A 19,900-nucleotide genomic window follows, 5' to 3' on the forward strand; every position below is an offset into this window, starting at 1 on the left:
ACACACACACACACACACACACACACACACACACACACACACACACACACACACGCACACGCACACACAGGTCGCCAGTCCCTCACCAGGAACTCTAGTCGTTACTAGAACAAGTAGTTCCGTTACTGCCACCAACCAACTGGACTCACTCGCACATTATTGCGCGTCCCTGTAGGAAGGACGCAGCCAAGGGTTGGACTCCTCATCTTCATCACACAGGGAGCGCGTCTCCAGTCGCTCCTCGTTGCGCGCTGGATATGGATCAGGACGCAGCGCGCCTCCCTGCTCTCTCCCGCGGACGGGCTGCACTCTGCGGCAAATAATATATATATTTATTTTTTAATTTTTTAAAGAGCCCAAATGAACCACCGCCCTCCCGGCTCCCCCGGCGTGGAATGGCTTAACAGGAGAGACATGAGTCTCCGGACGCAGGACAGCATCACCTTGTGCCAAAGGGCTCTCCAAATCATTACGGATCTTTGTCTCGCGGGACACGTAGACCCGGAGAAATGTTCGGATATATTTCCCGTGGAGAGCAACATACCAGGTAAAGGACACGCAGGTAAATGCCAAAAAAAGTCTTTATTTTCCTCCTCCAATTCCCTCAGCTCTTCACTTTCGTTTGTTCCCGTCGTAGAGAGATATTGACTTGTTGCAGCGTTTGAAAGAAAAACTAAAAGAGAAACCAATCCACAGCTCTCACTTGTTGAAACTTTACGACGGCACGTATAGTTGTATGTGTTTTATCGCGTTGAACTGTTGCCAAAGTGTTTCTCTACCTGTTACGCATCTCGCTGCAGCTCAGCCCTGCAGACTGGTGGAGCAGCAACAGGTGGAAAACAGAGAGTTGGGCTTTGCAATCTGGGTAATTTACTCAGTGTAGGTTTGATCCACACGTTTTAAAACACTGCATATGTAGAGTGGGCTGCATTAAGCTTCATTGCATAATGATACTGTACACAGTCAGTGCAAACTTTAAATATCAACAAGAAAAGGAAATGACAGGAGCAGATGGGAGATTTTTTTTCTACTTCTGTCTAAAATTACTTTATATTGTCCTGCTTTATCAAACAGGTGCATATGCTGCCCCCTCTTTCTTACAGCTGGCTTTTTTCTCTTTCTCCCTTGCATGTTTGTCCGTCATATTTTGTCTCCCTCGCTTGCGTGTCCTCTCCTTCTTATGTGTCTCTGTCTTCCTCTATGGGTCTCTCCATGGTTACATCTAGACATCTCTATTAGTCTCCTTGCTGTGGTCGTGGGTTTCTGTGGCCTCGCCCTGTTGGTAGTCTCTCTCTTTGTCTTTTGGAAGCTGTGCTGGCCTATTTGGAGGAGCAAGGCTCTGTCGGCCCACGCCGAAAATGGCCTCCACGTGGGTTTCCCCGAGGCGCCGCCACCCATCTCCCCGCCGGACCCCGAGTGCAAAGCGGCGGAGTTGGAGAAGAAGTACCCGCTGGAAGTGAAGGCCAACGGACGGAGCACTGTCAAGCTCCTGGAGGCGGCCATGAAGATCAGCCAGACGTCTCCGGACATCCCCGCCGAGGTGCAAACAGCCCTGAGGGAGAAGCTCACCCAGCAGGCTAAGATCCAGAGGCAGACCACAGAGCCAACCTCCTCCTCCAGGTACCTCACATGAACCACCGTAGTCACAACCGCTCTCTGTGTGCGCCTGCATTTGAGGGCGTGATAATGACACCCTATTTGCACACACTCATCTGGTGCTTACAATTACTTACAATGGTCGCACAGAAAGTGCTAGTTTGTCCGCCCCCCCGAGCACAATAAAAAAATTAAAAGGTCCTGACAGTTCGTGACAGTGCAGCCACAGTCCTTGAGGTGGTTTGGCACGTGTCATGCAGAGCAGCATGGGCTGTATCCTCTGACCTTGAAACGCTGGCACATGTTGAATTGTGTGTCTCTTACACTCTTGTCTGACCAGAAGAAAAGGGATTTAGGGTTAAAAGAAGAAAGAAAAACCTCCTCCTGTAGGCTCATGAGCCAGCCAGTAGATTTCCTCGCCGCAGTTCAAACCCTGTAATCACCCTTTTTTTTTTTTATGCGCGAGTCGAGCTGATGTGGCAACGGCAGGAAGCAACCACAGTAATTAAAACGACCAGCACTTGGTCCTCTTTGTTTTCCAGCACTGTGTTTAAACTAGATCGTCCATAATTAGCACCGCTGTGGGCTTGAAGCTGTCATGGTGGAAGGTTGGTTTCTGGTGAGGCGCGGCAGTCAGTTGCGCTCAGTTTCTCAGAGGAAGCCATTATTGACAATTGCTTCGGTTGGTCGTTCGGCTCGTTAATTAAATTACATTGAGACCACGGTCTTCATGAATTATACGCCCACATGGGGTGCAGAAAGGCCAGGTTAAAGATTACCACGGCCACCGTCTTAATCCTTCCGCCTACTCTTTTGGCGGTAATTCACGATTATCGCTGATTGTTTCCTTTTTGAATGACAAAAACACCTACAATATGCTCTTAGCTCAAGCCAAACACTAATTTAGAGCCAATCTTATCTAGAAAGGCCATTGTGTAGGATTTAGTGGGATTTATTGGCAGAAATGGAAGATAATATTCATAACTATGTTTTCATTAGTGTATAAATAACCTGAAACTATGAATCATTGTGTTTTTGTTATCTTAGAATGAGCCCTTCATATCCATCCACTGCACCGTGTCGCGCTGCCATGTTTCAAACCAAACACCCTCTCTATAGGGAGCCTTCCATGTTTTTTTTTTACCTGAAAAGTAGTTCTCTGACATGTCTTTGAAACTGTGGGAACCTGAGCTGCAGAGGACACAACCCTGATACTGCCGTCTCACTTCTTTTGCTCTTAAAGTCGTGTGATTATGACATGGATGGCCTCTGAGTGAGGCAAATGGCGTTATGACGACCAGTGTTCCCTCTAAGCTGCGTGCGTGCGCGGCCGCGCAGTGTTTCTGAGATAGGAGTGAGCCATCTCCACAATAATAAGATCTTTGATGTAACGTGTCGAGTCTTCTTGGCCAATCAGCGTCCCGTTTCTCGACATGCGCTCTTTGTACCTCTGCTAGCGCTCTGCCTCCGTTAGCACCCCCCACCCCCGCTGTCCTCCTCCGGGCGCCAGGAGTGAAGCTCGCCCAGAGCGCCGCATGAGCTCGGGCCGGCGCTGTTTAGGCTCCTCTTGGCGGGCCCTGCTGCAGCAGCTATAGGCCTCCATGGCGAAAAGAAAGGCAGAGCAGGCGCCCCAGAAAAAGGTCTGCCTAACGTTCAAACATGAGTGGCTAGATGAAATAGTCCAAACTGACACAGGTAGGATGAAACTTTCAGACATATTTAAATATGAAGAATATGAAGTTATTAAATTTTTTATATAGGCTACCTTTAGGAAAAATTACACCATGTCAATTTAATAGGCCTATAATTATTGTTAAGCACTGCATTAGCATTTCTTTCAATGAAGTTCCACTTAAATGTTGTACCTGCTGAGAAATGACTACACCTTTGATACTTTTATTTTTATATATATATCATTATCAGTCATAAACAGTGAACCAGTCATAACCTCCCCTTATTGATGTTCAAAAAGATCCTTTAAGTTCAACTAAACTGACTGGTAAAACACCATCATTAAAATGTTCCCAAAGTCCAGCCATTATAAACAGTGCCGTAACGGAAACACATGAGGCCCCCCTGCAGAATAACCCTGAGAGCCCCATATGTAAGGGATAATGTATTGTCCGGCGGTCATTATCCAAAGATAAACGAACAGGTATGTGAGCGAGTGTGTTTGTGCTCTTTTATTATTCTAGACAGTCCTTGCCAATCATTTATTCCCGTAGTCCAGGCACTGTTATGGCATGCAGATCTTCTCTCACCAAAAAGCCAACAGGGCTCACAAAATACACTCTCAATTTTGGGGGAGTAATACAGCCATTTGCGTTGTATCTTGGTTCCTTTTTTTTGACACTATGATACAAATCTTTAGAAAAACATCTCCCCTTTTTATCTTTAGGATACAGACCTTCACATTTACATGGTCCCTGCCTTAAAAGGAACTTTTTCATGTCAGCATCAGTAATATCCACCGGGAAATGTGCCCGGTCACCAGGGTAAAGTGTAGTATTAGAAGTTTCATCTGACTCTGTGGCACGGCTACCCGAGGCCTCCTCACTGCAGCCTGGCTCCTCACTGCAGCCTGACTCTTCACTGCAGCCTGACTTCGCTGGACTTGCAGAACCTTGGCGCACGTCTGGCTCTCCGTTATCCTCTGTCACAGAATATGATTTAAGTGTCAACGGTGAATGGGACTTTTATTTTGACGGCCACAGAGCTCGGGAAGCAAAGGAAGTTTGGAACGTACACAAACCAGGCATCGTTCACATAGCAACTGTCAAATAGCAAACTGTGAAGACCCATTCCCCCGGTACTGGGGGAGCGTCTCAAGATTACGTTTTCAAATAGTCGTATGAACTACAAATGAGTTCTAATACTTGTATTATTTTATATAATTTTTTTCAGAATTTTCTTGTGAAGAAAATGTATATTTAAAAAAAAAAAAGTTTTAGAACATATTTTGATCATAACTATGAACATCCAGCATGATCTAATTAAGAATGGCAGAAAAATGCTTTTCGAGCGGTTTCCGACATCAAAATGTGTGCTTCAGACCCTTAGCAAGGTCTCACGTACTAATAATACCCCTTGTTAGAAAGAACAGAGCCTAAAGAACCCGAATATGCAATGAAACGACCAAAGTGCTGGGGTCATTTGAAGGCTTTTCAGGGGAAAAACTGTAAATCGGTTCAAAAATGAAAAACGTCAAAGTTCTATAAAGAAAACTACATTTCCCAGAAGCCAGCCCGGGTGCATTCTCTTCAGTATACTGTGCATGTGCTGTCTGAGGTGGATCAAAGATCGTCCATTTGACAGGGGAAATGCTGGACCCAGAAATGTAAAATAAAAAAATCTCTGACGGTTGACGGAATTTAAAGTTACTTAGAGGTGGCTGGTAAAGATCTAGATGCAGTTCGACTCCTACATGCCCGCACGGTCACGGAGATGTGTTTATTATTGAAATCCGTTGTTTTAAAGGATAGTTACGAGCGATTTCGTGAAACGTTACTTGCGTCGCGGAAAGTAAAAAAAAATTAAAAATGCCACGCGAGGCCCCCTGTTCCTGCGAGGCCCCCCCCTGCGGTGCGGGGGTTGCGGGGGTAATCTCTACGGGCCTGATTATAAAGGATATTGAATAAATATCAACCTTGTATACATATTGATGCATTTGCTGTCATCTCTTTGAATCCCCTATGGCTAACGCAGGCGTGTGGTCATTTTCGGCAGGTCGCGTGGTTGCAAATTGCTCACAGTGCTGAAATGTGCGCTCAGAAAAAAAAAAAAAAACTCAGTGCTGAAAAAAATTAGAGGGAACATTGATGACGACTGTGCATTTTTTGTGGTTCCATTAATTAGCAAGTACTGATGCTTTTATTTACAGACAGGCCAATAATACAATGATTGGGCTGCAATTAAGGACTATTTTTAGGACAAGGAAAAACAGTGAGAATCTGGAAACAGCAAGTATTTGGCATTTTAAATGGATCTATAACCTATTATCAATATATTTGAAAGTAATGTGATCACCTACACATGGTTTTCATGATTGGAGATTCTTTCCCAACATGTCGAACATGATTCTATTTTTCGATATAAACCATAAATAAAGAGAATTCACACATCAACCAATTTTTTTTACAATTTATATTGTAAGGTATTGTAAGGTAGCTGGTATCTTTCGGATTGTTAGGAATGTGGAAAAGAAAGAGGATGTAGGCTAAACTTGCAGCTTTTTATGTTGTTTACAATACTCAGGTGAAAAGCATTACATCTTCAGCGGTTCTTTCAGGGGCGTATCATTTGTGCCATGGCTGTCAGATCACTGTGATTGTCTTACTGTCAGAAAGGAGGAGGGCCAGTTGCTAGGTGACAAGATTGGCGAGCCAAACACAGCAGTCAGGGTTTTTTTTCTCCAAAAGATTTCAACTTCACAGACATTTGCAGCATTCAGGTAATTTGTCTGAATGCTACAAATGTTGTTTCTTCCCTCCACAAAAGCCCATGGTCAGTGGTGACAAAGATGAAGAAAATGTGGCCACTTGTGATGTTATTGTCTGGGACTACATTCAGGGTAAAACACACCTGTGTTCAGTAAGAAAGAGAAAGGATGCTGAGTGTACTTTGTAGTAGGTCACAGTGCTCTTAGGTTGTCCTCAAAATTACAGATTTTAGGCAAATGAAATGATGCCTCGAAGTACGTGTTGTCTCCGATAGCATTCCAGTTTGTTGTTCAGTGAATATATCTGCTTCTTACCTGAAGATTAAAGACCAACCAAAGACCATTTTTTTCAGCTATGCTACCAGACAGTAATGTCTCAATGCTCCATGAGCACCTCATTATTATGCATGGTGCTTTTCAGATAGTAACCCTCTCCTGACAAACCATTAGCCCTCCTCATAACAAAGCCACTCGTGCGAAACACACAGACATTTACCGGATACCCTTTACCCTTTCCAACAGGCACAATTCATTCCGCCGCCACCTGCCTCGTCAGATGAATGTCACCAGCTTTGACTTCAGCATGGATACGGTGCCTCTCCGCCAGTCTTCTACCGTGAGCATTGGAAGAATAAAGCCTGAACTCTACAAGCAGAAATCTGTGGACTCAGAGGATGGAGCAAGAGAGCCCGTGGAGACTTGCGGAAAGCTCAGCTTCTCGCTGTGTTACGACCACGAGGAGCAAGCTTTGGTGGTGAGAATCCTCAAGGCCTTGGAGCTGCCCGCCAAAGACTTCTCGGGCACCTCCGACCCGTACGTCAAGATCTACCTGCTGCCGGAGAGGAAGAAGAAGTTCCAGACGCGCGTCCACCGCAAGAATCTGAACCCCATGTTTGACGAGACCTTCTGTTTCCCCGTGGTGTACGATGAGATTTGCAACCGCAAGCTGCACTTCAGCGTCTACGACTTTGACCGCTTCACCAGCCACGATATGATTGGCGAGGTCGTGGTGGACAACCTCTTTGAACTCTCTGATCTCTCCCGGGAGGCCGTGGTGTGGAAAGATATTCATGCAGCGACTACAGTGAGTTGGCGTTCACACTTACACACTGCCAAAGCCTCACATATGTGGACATTGTTGCTACGTAAGAAACGTTGCACATCTTTGCCGTCTCTGAGTCAACCGGGAACTTGTGCTATTTTTAGGAAAGGGCTAAACATGAAGTATTGCACTGAATCACTTCTAATAACCAGAATTCATCCACATTGTTTCACGAACTTGGCCGGTGGAACACATTGCATAATTAAAAGGCTTTGGGAAATGCATTTCACACCCACACACATTTTCCATAAACGGCTGGGTATTCCTCAGAGATAAATATAGCAACAGAAGTAAACGATCCGATCACAAGTCATATGAACGGCCGCAACATACTCTCAAGCTTTTAAGTATTTACACAAACAGGGTATTGCACACTGTAGATAGTTGGCCCTCATACAGTATGAAGTGGTTATTTACCAATTACAATAATATGAACACTCTACTGCCAACACACCTAACTGCTAAGACAATTAGCCAATGCAACTCTTCTTTCAAATGTTTTTAAAAGGGTTTCAGTAAAAGGCTGGCTAGTGGAGTAGCCTTAGGTCCTAGCTGGGTTAGCTTAGGTTCCATCTCGGGTTCTCCTCCCTGAGGCGCTCTGGTTGGGTGGTCGGCCGTGGGCAGTGATTACCTCAAGGCTCCACTTAATCCAATCCCCACGCTCTCCAATGTTGATGAACGTATTCTGTCACATGCCATTAGAGCTCCAGTGTTCATTTGGTAAATGATGGTCCCGCTTAGATTAAAATACATGATAAAGCAGAGTATTCTTTAGGGCATGGCAACCTTGTGATTGACAGGTCGCTACCACAACGTTATCCCGTCTGGAAGTTGTCCGTGTTTTAGTCCTGCAACTTGAACCCTTTGGGCCTGTATCCACAAAACATCTTTTTCTGGCAGAAAAGCACTTGCTGGGCGCTTGGAATCGTTTCATCCCAGAGTTTCACCGAAAAGGCACTCAGAGTGCATAGACTAGCATTGAATTCGACCGTTTGATTTATATTATCTATACGTGCTACTATTTATATGTTGGACATTGTTTTTTCACCATGAGCACCAAACGCAGGATACGTAGTTGGTTTGGCAGGTATCTCATCATGAAGCAAAGTTTTGGACAAATGGACATGTTGACCTGGTGATGGCGCCAGATGGAAAGTCAGGAGATCATGAAAGCTCATAGTGGCGCTAGTTCAGGGGATTAACAAACAAAGCAGTATTCATCCTCTCGCTGTCATGAATGTTGGTGCAATATTTCATGGCAAACTAATTTATAGTTGAGATATTTGTTTGAACCAAAGTAGTTAACCAGTTGTACAAGATACAACCTCCTTTATTTACTGACCTGTTTACTTTTTGATTCACAGAATGTGGTCAGAGGCTTTAAAATGCATGTCTTTTTTTTCTTGTCCCCAGGAGAGTATTGACCTGGGAGAGATCATGTACTCGCTGTGCTATCTCCCCACAGCAGGAAGAATGACCGTAACAGTCATCAAATGCAGAAACCTCAAAGCCATGGACATCACAGGCTCCTCAGGTAACTTCACAACGAATAAGATGTGGTCACGTCAAAAGTACATACTGAGACATAAATAGCACAGCGTCTGGCCACTTAAGATTGGAAATGGGAAAGAGCAGGTAATGAGGCCGGAGAAGACAAATTATTGAAATGATATACTATTACAAGCTGTCGGCATATGTCTGTCAAATGTGCTTTCCACCGTGAAAAAGGAAACCGTTTGTAGTCTGTGGAGCTTCTGAACACCTGAGTGTGAAAAGATTTAGAACTTTCAGAATAGTTTCCCTTCATGTTTGTATCATAAGTTTTGGTTCATATTATCATCACATGACAGTAAACATGTTTCCCAGACCCTTATGTGAAGGTTTACCTGATATGTGATGGACGGCGGTTAAAGAAGCGAAAAACAACCACCAAGAAGAGCACGCTCAATCCAGTGTACAACGAGGCCATCATCTTCGACATCCCCCCGGAGAACGTGGAGCAAGTCAGTCTGTCCATCATGGTGATGGATTATGATCGGTGAGTTAAGCCGTCACCAGATATTTTCATAAGGTAGGGGACAATGTGCTGTCTCCAAGTCAACGCAGACTACAGATGTGAAGAAAAATAATTGGGGTTTTTGGAGCGCAATTTTGTGTCTGTTCCATGACTAATAGAAGATGAGCATCCAGAATGTGTCTTTGTGTGTGTTTTACTATTTACAGAGTTGGACACAATGAGGTGATCGGCGTGTGCCGCACCGGGCCAGATGCCGAGGGTCTTGGACGAGATCACTGGAACGAAATGTTGGCTTACCCGCGGAAGCCCATCACTCATTGGCACACTCTGGGAGAGGTACAGACACACGTCTTTTGTCCCTGTTTCCAAAAGTCATATGCCATTTGCTGTGCGAACGATCTTTCACAGTTACGTTTAGTTTCAGATGATCCGCTTCTGTTTTTCTCCTGATTTACTAACACTGGAATTATATTCTGAACAGTCCTCCTTTACTGACATTAGAAGGAACAAGTGGGGACATGGGGACATACAAATGCGGGTTAAAAGGATGTTCGTCAAATCTACTCCTAAAAATGTGTTTGTCTGTGAAAATCAAAAAAATATATAAATAATGAGCTTGAAGGGATATTTTGGAAAACGTATTCACTGTCTTGCAAAGAGTAATTTAAGAAGATCAACATCATCTAGTTTGGTTAAAGGTGCTGTCCAACAACTCCAATACTGATACTGTCTAACTTACCTTTGTCATGCATGTGTGTAGCAACTAAAAAGAGATGTAAAGTTGGTCAATGAGAACAATCAATCTTTTTTTCGAGACCAACAGCAGCAAGACCAAGTGTCTAAACACAGCATCTCAGACGTTGCCAGCTTTGCAAACTGCAAACAAAACCATGCTTTGGGTGTCCAGTTTGCTAGCTAGTAAGACAGTGTTATAGTTGCTGAAAGGCCAACTGTAATGTATTTAATATTTTACATGTTATCAATGTGTCTTCCTCTTTTGCCCAACCCACTTACCATCCGACGAATAGGACAACACAGGTGATTACCCATTTTCAGTGGTAAATCTACTTCATAAGCTTTGGTGAAGAAAAAAAAAGTGATCATAAGCAAAAACAGTGTCCTCTGTAGCTCATGTCAGAACCTTGTTACCTGTAGTAAACACTCATTGTATATGGATATGGGAGTATAGTCAACTCGGTGTGTGTATATTTGTAAATCTTGTTTTATTCTGGGGTATATTTCCTTCTGTCCAAGATTAAACAGTGTGCTAAACATACTAAAGTAAAATTATTAACCCATGCATGAAGCGTTATAAATAATCACACAACACTTCAGGTACCGCAAACGAGACAGCGAGGATGTCCAGACCAGAGGAAGAGCATTTAATGCATGTTCCCAAGCTACAAGGGAAGTTTTAAATGGAAGCTATGTCTTATGCTATATTTTAGGAAGAAGCACGCTAACAGAAGAGGATTTTTGCTGCAAGAATGGTTTCACAGGTATCTAACAATCTCTAGATAGTTTCGTTTTTGAAGGTGACAATCCAATTTTTCTTATCCAACAATGTATTTTTTTTCCCTGCTGTGCAGAATGCTGGAATCTGTCACAATAGCCAAACAGCCAAACAGACAGTGTTGTTGCTAAAGGGAGCTTATTTTTTGACAGTCAACTTTCAGGTCCTCAAGGGGTGTGGGATACTCAAACTTTAAGACCACATATTGAATCATGGCATAGCACTCATATCTCGTCTTGTTATGCCTTAGTAAATTGCCTCATCGCCAACATGCAACAAAATACACTCACACTGCATCTCTTTGCTGCTGATGTCAAAGTTGGCAATGTACGTTGAAATCAGCTCCAGATGAAGTGACATCACCAACATATGCACAAACACCCGCGTGTACGCGCACAAAAGAAATGGTCAAATAAGTTTATAACCGATGTGGATGAAGTGCAAAGTGCCCTGCCGCACTTTGTCCAAAAAAGTAAAGGCAATATATTAGAAATCGCTATAATGGTTTCATGGCCATGATCTGTCTCTGCTGCTAACTGTGACCGGACCCAGCTGTGTCAATGCAACTTATTTTTTGTTTGTTTTTTGCCTATGATCACAGTACACCCTGAGGCCTCTATAATGTGTTGTGTTTTGTAATTTTCTTACCTTCCAGTGGCCTGGAAGAGCAGCAAGCTTTGAGAGTCAAGGTTCGTGTCCTTCACCCAAACCTCCGCGGACGCCCTGATGATCGCAGGTGGCGTGGTTAACACCAACCCTGTAAACAACCAGGTGTTTGTTTAGAGTCGCTAAAGTCTCTTGTGAGCACGTCGTCTGAAAAATCATTCCGACACGTTTTTTAAGGTGTTTCTAACAAACAAAGTTGTATTACAATTGTTCTTGTTTGTTCATTTGAACTCGGATCCTTCAAGTGTTGTTTTTTTTCATACATCTGCTTTGAAGTTCTCCGAAAGGCTTTACATTGACACAGACCACATGAATTGTAGCCCTCACTGCAAGAAGTCACCGACGAGTCACTTGCAGCTGCATCGCCCCTTTTTAAGATAATGAGAAGAAGAAAAATGTCCTCTGGCCCTAGAGCTCTGTAGTGAGGTAGCGTTCCCCTTTGAAATGGCAGGAAGTCCAAGGGCTACGCTGCTCAATGCCACAAAAACAATTACTTGACTAAAAACATTCAATAAATCCAGTAAGTCTCAATCCAGGTCTTCGCTGAAGAATGCGGGTACACAAGCGTTTACAAGGGCTGGGTAAATCTCTCTTTAAAACCAGCCGGTAACCAGCCACTGTTACCTGCCGACGTTAGAAAAGTCAGCGTGACTCAGATGTAGAGAAAGTGTAGCAGATACATGTAGCAAACTACAAAAGTCCATCTGTGGTAACATGGTAAAAAAAAGAAACTCTGCAAACGGTTTTATAATCTGTGTCCTAGATGCTAGCGAAGAAGAAGTGCGTACGGTTCGTACATTCAAGGTGCTGGTCATTTTTAGCTAACGTTGCTTGAACGATAGGTAGATAGCGAATAGGGCAGGCCCCACGATACAATATTATCACAACACTTAATTCACAATACAATCTTAAACATTACGCAATATGTGAGTGTTTCATAAGCATCTATTGCGCTACATTCCATCACTGTTCCCCGCTGACTTTATCCATGAATGCGCCAGGAAAAGCTCAGCACCATTTAGAGAACTCAAAGGAAATTGTTACTAAAAGGATTCATTTGTATTGGTAACGTTGTAGGTTATAATGGATGGTCGATACTTGGCATGAGTGTATTGAAAAATCACTACTAAGCTGAATGGATTTTTTATCTCCACCCCTACAAGCTACTGTGCTTTGTGTCAAAGTTGACCCACAGCTTTGGAAGGCAACTCGAGCATCGGGCTTTCATTAGTTGCTCGGATTCTTTTTTCTACCATGTGACCCTAGAGAGGCTTAGTAGCAAACATTTACAGAGAGATAAACAAAACATCAAAATGTGTTCGTAATCATTTAATAACTGTGTTTGCAAAACCCACCCTGGCAAGTATTCAAATATGACAATTTCATAATGTATTTTTGTACACACCAGATTATTTTCAGCACATAATTGTAAATTGAAATGGCAGCACTTAGAAATGTGTTACTCATTTGTATTACGCCTATAACTGCATTAAATATAATTAAACCGTTATTTAAACTGCAAATGCCCCTCTAGATAATACATGTGCCAATTATTCAGAAACTAGTGTCCAATCATAGCTTAATAAGCCAGCCTGTCAAGCTTTGATTTCTATGCTCTCCCGAATAATAAATGCAAGACCAAAGAAGTGTGTGTTCATCTGCTTTAATTGAAGCTGCAAACCTAGAATGTAATCATACATTTCCCCTTAACATACGTATAGTACCAGAACTATTACTTCTACACAAAACCATGCTGACTTTTTGTCTGTGTCATGCTTCTTTAGCCTTTTAGCATGCTTATATGTATGTTATGCAGAGATCAAGTCAGAGTCAAAGTTAAAAGTCAAATTGTGAAGCTAAAGTTAGCTTAATTAGTGAGCTAGCTAATAAAATCTACTAGCGACAGATGCCGTTTCAGCCGACAAAATAGAAGGTTGTTTTGAAAATTACAATGTACGGTATTTTGATTGGGAAATCGGCCACCATTGTTATTGTAAACTGCATGTGCCACGTTAAAAAGGGAAAGCTTGACAGGCTGTGAAATAGTACCTAAGGGGGCGTAGCTTAGCTTGTACGCTCAATTGGCCAAATAGCACAAAAACATAAAATAGAGTAACACAGCTGGGCTGTGTTCCAAATCGCATACTAACCTACTTTGATGCAAAATTGGTTACGTTTTGCGGCTCTTCCGACTGTCCAATGGCGGACATGTAGGGAGCTCATGTACTGTTGAAAACATGTACCAACAAATGTATAATTTGCATTAATACTGGAAAATATCAAATTGAGTGGAAGAGTTGATGTGATGAACAATTTTCATTCGGCTCGGACTGGTACGGTCTTGATTGATACAGTCATGTGACGCAGAGAAGACATATTGCTTGATTATAGTGTGAACAGTCTGCTAATTGTTTGTTTAGTGGACAGTATGCAGTACACACTTAGTATATAGTATCAATACGCAAGTATGCAATTTTGAACACAAACTTTATTGCACAACAATCTTTTTCTCACCAGTTACAAAATCAGGGAAATATAATCCATAAAACATTTGCAACTGTTACATATGGTTTTTGTTTACATGAAGCCATACAAAATTAAGTTCAATGCATCTGACACGAAACATTGACTCAGCCTCGCCTCATATGTGAGTAATAAGAAACTAATAAAAAGACAACATAGCAAAAAAAAAAAAGGCAATGTACTGTTATCTTACTTGCACATGGATATATAATGATGCTTTTCCCCCTTGCACTGCCCTTAAGAAGAAAGAAGAAATTATCCTTTATTAATATTAAAAAGAAATATTTTTACTTGTAGCATGCCTCTCACTTCTTTAAAAACACACTGATTGAGGGAAACTATAAGAAATTAATATGTTAGAGTATTTAAATTTGAAATATTTGTAAATAGTATACTTGTCAATGGCACTGTTTGTATTCAAACGTGAAATTTAAGAAGTTGTCGTGAACTTATGGAGATAAAAACATCGCAATGTATTTCTATTGTTCTGTGATGATCTGAACAGCTCAGACTTGTAATTGAGTGAAATTGATACATGTTGTATAATAGTTGTGAACAATAAATCAAACTGGAGACCCAGTGAAACCAACTCTACCTTAATATTCCATGTTTAGCAGTTTAGAGCTTTGATCTGTAAGTGTTTGCATATTGGTTGATTCTATATCGAGCAAGAACAACTGCAACCGCTGTCATGATGTGTACAGTTTGTGATAACTTTTGTAACACATGTGATTTATTGTATCTGTTTCATATGTATTTTAACTAAATAAATAAAAAATGAAGAGTCACAGCAGGTCTCTCTCTGATTCTTATTCTCCTACCTTTGGCATTTGTTCAAACTCTAACTTCATTTTTGACAAAATAAATCAACTTCTCTGGGGTGTTGTGTCCAAATACCAAGTTAGATGGATATCTACTAGTGTACAGACAGTACAATTTGAGCTTTGTGTTCATTTTGTCAAAATAAAAGGATTATTTTGTTAACGTTCAACAACAACATTGACCTTCACATGGAAAACACTGGCCGCACTCTTTGAGTATTTAGTCATTTGACACCGATCATCCAGACAGAGGAAGTTCGATTAGAAGGAATATGCTGATCTAGGTGAATTTGCGTTGTTTCAAGGGGTCACCCAGCAAATAAGTTGAGCCAAATTTACACTTCACTAAGCACCGCCCCCGCTGCTACTCCGTCAAGCGGTCAGAGCCCACATGGAACCCACACTGTCACTAAAGAAATTAATCCATTTTTGGAAAAACAGAAAAGCAATTTCAGAGAGAAGCAGACAGAAGGATCTACAATATGCATTTGAAGGATAAATCCAGGATGTCAAACATATTCAGCAGCGGAAACAGGTTAAAAAGATAAAGATACAAGCTAAAGTTACAGATCTCAGTGTAAAAGTGAACAACCACATCCAGACAGAAGACAATGGAAATGAAGTGTTCCTGTAAAGCTGGGTTGCTGTTCATTCACTGTTACAACTATTAAAAAGCAAAACAAGCATAGACACGGACGTTATGATTATACTGTTAACGTTGAGATTGTTAGCAGAATAATATTGTTGGAGTGATAATATGAATTGACTTGAACACCTTGAATTAAGAAGAGAAATGCAAATACAAGTTGGGTTATTTTTTAAGTTACTTTTCCTCCAAGAGCAAAATCAACAAATACAAGAGAAAATGAGACACATTCTAGCAAAAATGTAGATAAGCTTGGAAATTGGCCACAATTATAGCCCACATACCCCTCCACACACAGTATTGTTGCTGTATTGTCAATACAATGAGTTGATATAGACCATTGTCACGTATTAGGTTTGTCTTGTGTTGCTTTTGTCTGATGCAGCCTCTCAACATGCTCTCCCCACAATCATGTGGATAATTTCTAAAGTGTTGTCTGCATTTAAAATGGCACAATTACCCGACTACACAAGAGAGGCTTTGAACTCTTCAGAGCGCTGAACTGCATGAAATCAAACAGTAAAAAGAGAACATTTCTTGTTTGCTTTTTCCCAAAACACAGAGCATTGTTACAAGTGGGATGAAATGCATCTAAACTTCAAAAAAATCCCCTTTTTCTAAACCACCTGTTGCTGGTCTCTGTAATCGGCTGGCACCCTGCTGCATCCATCAACCGCCGCGAACACTCGAGCTAAAGCAAATACAAGGCCCCCCGAGTTTGTGAAATGCTTTTAAGACGCTCAGCAGATAGATGGGTCCCTCTTTCTCATCTCGCATCCGTTTGATGGTGAAACATCAAGAGGACATTTTGATATCTCGTGGCACGACTTCCTTTCGCATTAGTTTCCCTGGCAATGAAAGCTGCCCACTCTCCGTGCACCAAACCCATATTTAGAGTGGAGTGGTATCCTTACTTAGAAAGGGCTAATAGCTCCACGTGGTGATGCATGTAATTAAAGCTTTGTCATTTCCTGATTGCTCGTTGGAGCTGGGCGTTTAACACCAGTGCTCTGTGGAGACTTAGAAGGAGATTGGACCGGCCTCGTGGCTCAACAATGCACCTGCAGGATTAGTCACAATTTTGGGAGGAAATTGATCATCCCAGTTTCAAATTGTCAACACAGAAGATATCAAATAAAGATGAGAGCTTCTTTCAAATTCTACTCTTGTTTTGTTATAATGGAAACTTGAATTTGACATCGCTAGCTTATCAAAGAGCCTCAGTAATGCCAGTATGATTGGACTTGTTCATTTAATCAGATTGTTCATTAAGATTTGCTTCTAGATATTAAGACCAATAATTGTTATCAAATCCATCTGGCATCACCTAAGCTTGTATTTACCTCATTTCACAGCTAAAGATATCGGTACGCTCACACAGGTCTGCTTTATTACAGCTCCATGCCGCGTTGGATACCGAGGGTCAAAGGTCCACTCATTAATGCCGAGGCAGCGGGGTTCAGTTCTATTCTCAGAACAATTTCAGTGAAAGGGGTAAATTAACGGACAGTTATGTAATGCCACCACCCATTACTGCCTAACAGTCTTTTTTATGCCCGTCAATGTCTCCATTCAATTATATGTCAGACACATGCTCATGCTTAGAGTGCACCTGTTAGAAACTGGATCGTGTAATTCAAAATATAAATGTCCTAGTGTAAAAAAAAACATTTTCCGGAAAGCATGCAAATCATAAACGATTGTATATTATTCCGTCTCCGTATGAATACAAAGTTAGTTAATCTTCAATTCAATTCAAAAGAGAGATGAAACATCCTGTAATAATTGCCCCTCACATAATGGAGCAGCCAGACGAAGCCTTGTGGTTGTACAATGATTTCAGAGTATCAGTAACATCTCAACACCGATCAGACAATAACAGTCCTCTCTAGTCCTGAAAGAGGACTGGAGAGCGGAGAGGGTGTGTTTTTTTCTCCAGAGGGCTTTTAGCAATGGGATCAAACACAAAAACTGTGCACTTTTCTGAACATGTCAGGTGTTTAAAAGGCAGGGTTGGTAATATTCTTCAAAAACATTTGGGATATTTTTGTAGAAATTCTCATTATATCCTGACAGCAATGGATTAATCAAATGCTCTGACAAAACAATTATAGTTTTTTCTTTGCTTTATATGTGGCTGTCACAGGACTGTAATAAACAGAGCCAAACATTTAATTTTGCCTGAATGTAAAGGTTGGATTGGACCTGCTCGTCCAACCTGCTGCACGTATTCTGCACATGCACTCGTCACCAGAGTCTTCCACAAGCTGTGAGCATGTACAATAGGATGTTCGTTGTTTGCGTTCATATGATTTCTTGTGTGTCTTTGGAGGGAGGCCTAAAAAGGAAAGGCGGTCAGTCTTGATCATTTGGAAACTTTTTTTTGGTAAGATTTAGGGACTTTTGGAGCTAATGCTGCTCGCTATACTTTAATCGGTTGGATGACTTTTAAAATCTTGCGTACACTTGCAAGATTTTCAAAATAACCGACCCTTTAAGGATGTTTAGCTGAGGTTGAATTTTAATCAATTAGCTTGAGGGATTTAGGGTGGAATGGCTGTGTCTCTGGTCTTTGCTTTAAACGTCAGGTTATCTGTATCTTTCAGAATAAAACCCCCAGCAGGCCGGCAGTGTAAATAGTGAGTATAACCTATACTTTTTTTCTTTTTAAGTAAAGAGAACAAAACTGAAAGCTGCTAACTGTCAACTGGAACAAGCAATCACCTGTACAGAGCAGACGACATGCTGCGACGCCACTGAATGAAGCATTAGCGGAGGTGACAAGGATCTATTGATGTGAGGGACTGCAAATAAATGCCCATTAGTCTTTCTCCTTCAATTGATTGGTCTTGACAGAAACATCAACCTCATGACTAACCATGATGTGGATTAATAATCTAAGAGATTGAAATTTATAATTGTGAGTATTACTATATTTCTATATTCTGAGTGACATGTACATTTGCAAAGTGGGAGAGGACCAGAAGACATGTTTTGCCCATGAACTGTTCATTGTTTGCACTGATGATTCAAGCTGGTGAGTGGCGTGTCCATCCAAGGCAAAGAGTGTCATCTAACATGGGTTTTGGAGAAAATAGACAAGTTGTCTTCATAGAGAAAGAAGTCTGAGAGAGGACAGAAGATGTGTTAGTTCTCTGTAATCTCATAAGTCATTCATGGCCATTTTCCATTCAACTTCCTTCCAAAAATACTGTCATTTTCCAAAAGACTGAAATTATAAACTGCTAGCAAGTGGGAGGGTCAACAAACCTATTATACCTCAGAGACTTCCGAGGTGTCACAGTTGAGGACAGCTTATCTCATCAAATACAGGAGACACATACAAGCTACTTTTGAGCAGAAAAAGTAATGTTTTCTCACAATTGTTTGAAAAAACAATTGAATTGAATGTCCTGCTAACCATCCAAATGTTGTGTCCAGATTATAAGAAAAGGAATCCCAGAGATCAGCCTCTCACTACCGGAGATAAAAGCTTAAGGCCTCTTAAGGATGTTCTATCCTGTGACACCATCCCTGCTGCTCCAGTTCTCAAAGTTAGTCCGAGGGTGGTAATTAAGACACCATGAGCGCCGCCGAGACGGGAAACAAGAGGCTTCACCGTGGCTCCAACAGGTGTGAGCGCCTGGGAAGACGTGGTAATAACAGGCTGTGTGTGCAAACGGGCCAATTCAGCCGCTCTGCTGATTTACATGGTGGGCAGAGGTGGAGGCAGTCGGCATGAATCACCCGAGAGACTCAGAGGACACCGTGGAGGACGTGAGCTTGAATCTAAATGCAGCCGTTCATCAAATGCCGCTCATGCCGTCACAGGTGTGACTCATCCAGCAGTGCCGCGATTCTTAACCGGAGAGGCATCCGACGTCTAAATAAACAAACAGGTGGGCCCAGGACGTGTTGGGAAACACGTGGATACACCTACAGGTTCCAGATCTCTTCCAGTGACTGCATTCATATTAAAATGACAAAATAACAGAAATAATGCCTTCAGGCGGACTGTTGACCAAGTTCAGATTTTTTTTTAGCAAAGAAGACATAAAGTGTGGAATTCGCCACCACTGCATAGTCAACATAAATAAGCCTTAAAAATGTTTTAATCAGACTTTTATTATGTTCTACTGTTTTCCCATCATGCTGCTCAGAACTTTAATGGAGGTTGCATTGTCTTGCATTATGGTGCGTTTACACTCTACTCAATAAAAGTAGTTTTGTGAAGATGAATCATAACGCAAATACTTTTTTCAAGTATCTTGACGTAGAATTCACAAGCAGAATTATAGAGGGAATTATTGGGTCTAAAAGCTATAAACTTTTAAAAGGTTAGAACTATAAATGTTTTTTTTATTAGAATAAAAGATACAATAATGTATTTCCTAATCATTTGAATAGTGCCTTTATGCAAATAACCACTATAGATGACAATAACAAAGTTAAAAACTAACATTTCTATTTTTTGTTACAGTTTACACTGACTTCAAGTTGGTTAAAAAAAAGAAGTGGGGGGATGGTGGGGAATAAAGTCTTGAGACTTGCCTCAATTATACTTCTTTGAAAATCGGC

At 41.7% G+C, this 19,900-nt stretch overlaps 1 protein-coding gene across 2 annotated transcripts; it reads left to right on the forward strand.

Moving 5' to 3' along the window:
* Positions 1-360: 360 nt before the first annotated feature.
* syt10 (synaptotagmin X) lies at positions 361-11,393 on the forward strand (the record flags this gene model as incomplete). 2 transcript variants are annotated; one of them, XM_079235738.1, is made up of 7 exons in its annotated part: positions 361-562; positions 1,227-1,620; positions 6,557-7,118; positions 8,550-8,670; positions 9,003-9,174; positions 9,360-9,489; positions 11,322-11,393. In XM_079235738.1, 7 exons carry the CDS (start codon positions 361-363, stop codon positions 11,391-11,393), a joined length of 1,653 nt encoding a protein of 550 aa, XP_079091864.1. The 2 variants fall into 2 exon arrangements, with proteins under 2 accessions (XP_079091864.1, XP_079091865.1); XM_079235739.1 differs by having other exon boundaries at positions 361-547.
* Between the last annotated feature and the right edge of the window lie 8,507 nt (positions 11,394-19,900).

This window comes from Taurulus bubalis, assembly GCF_910589615.1.
Source record: "Taurulus bubalis genome assembly, chromosome: 20".
In the NCBI taxonomy this organism is placed as follows: domain Eukaryota; kingdom Metazoa; phylum Chordata; class Actinopteri; order Perciformes; family Cottidae; genus Taurulus; species Taurulus bubalis.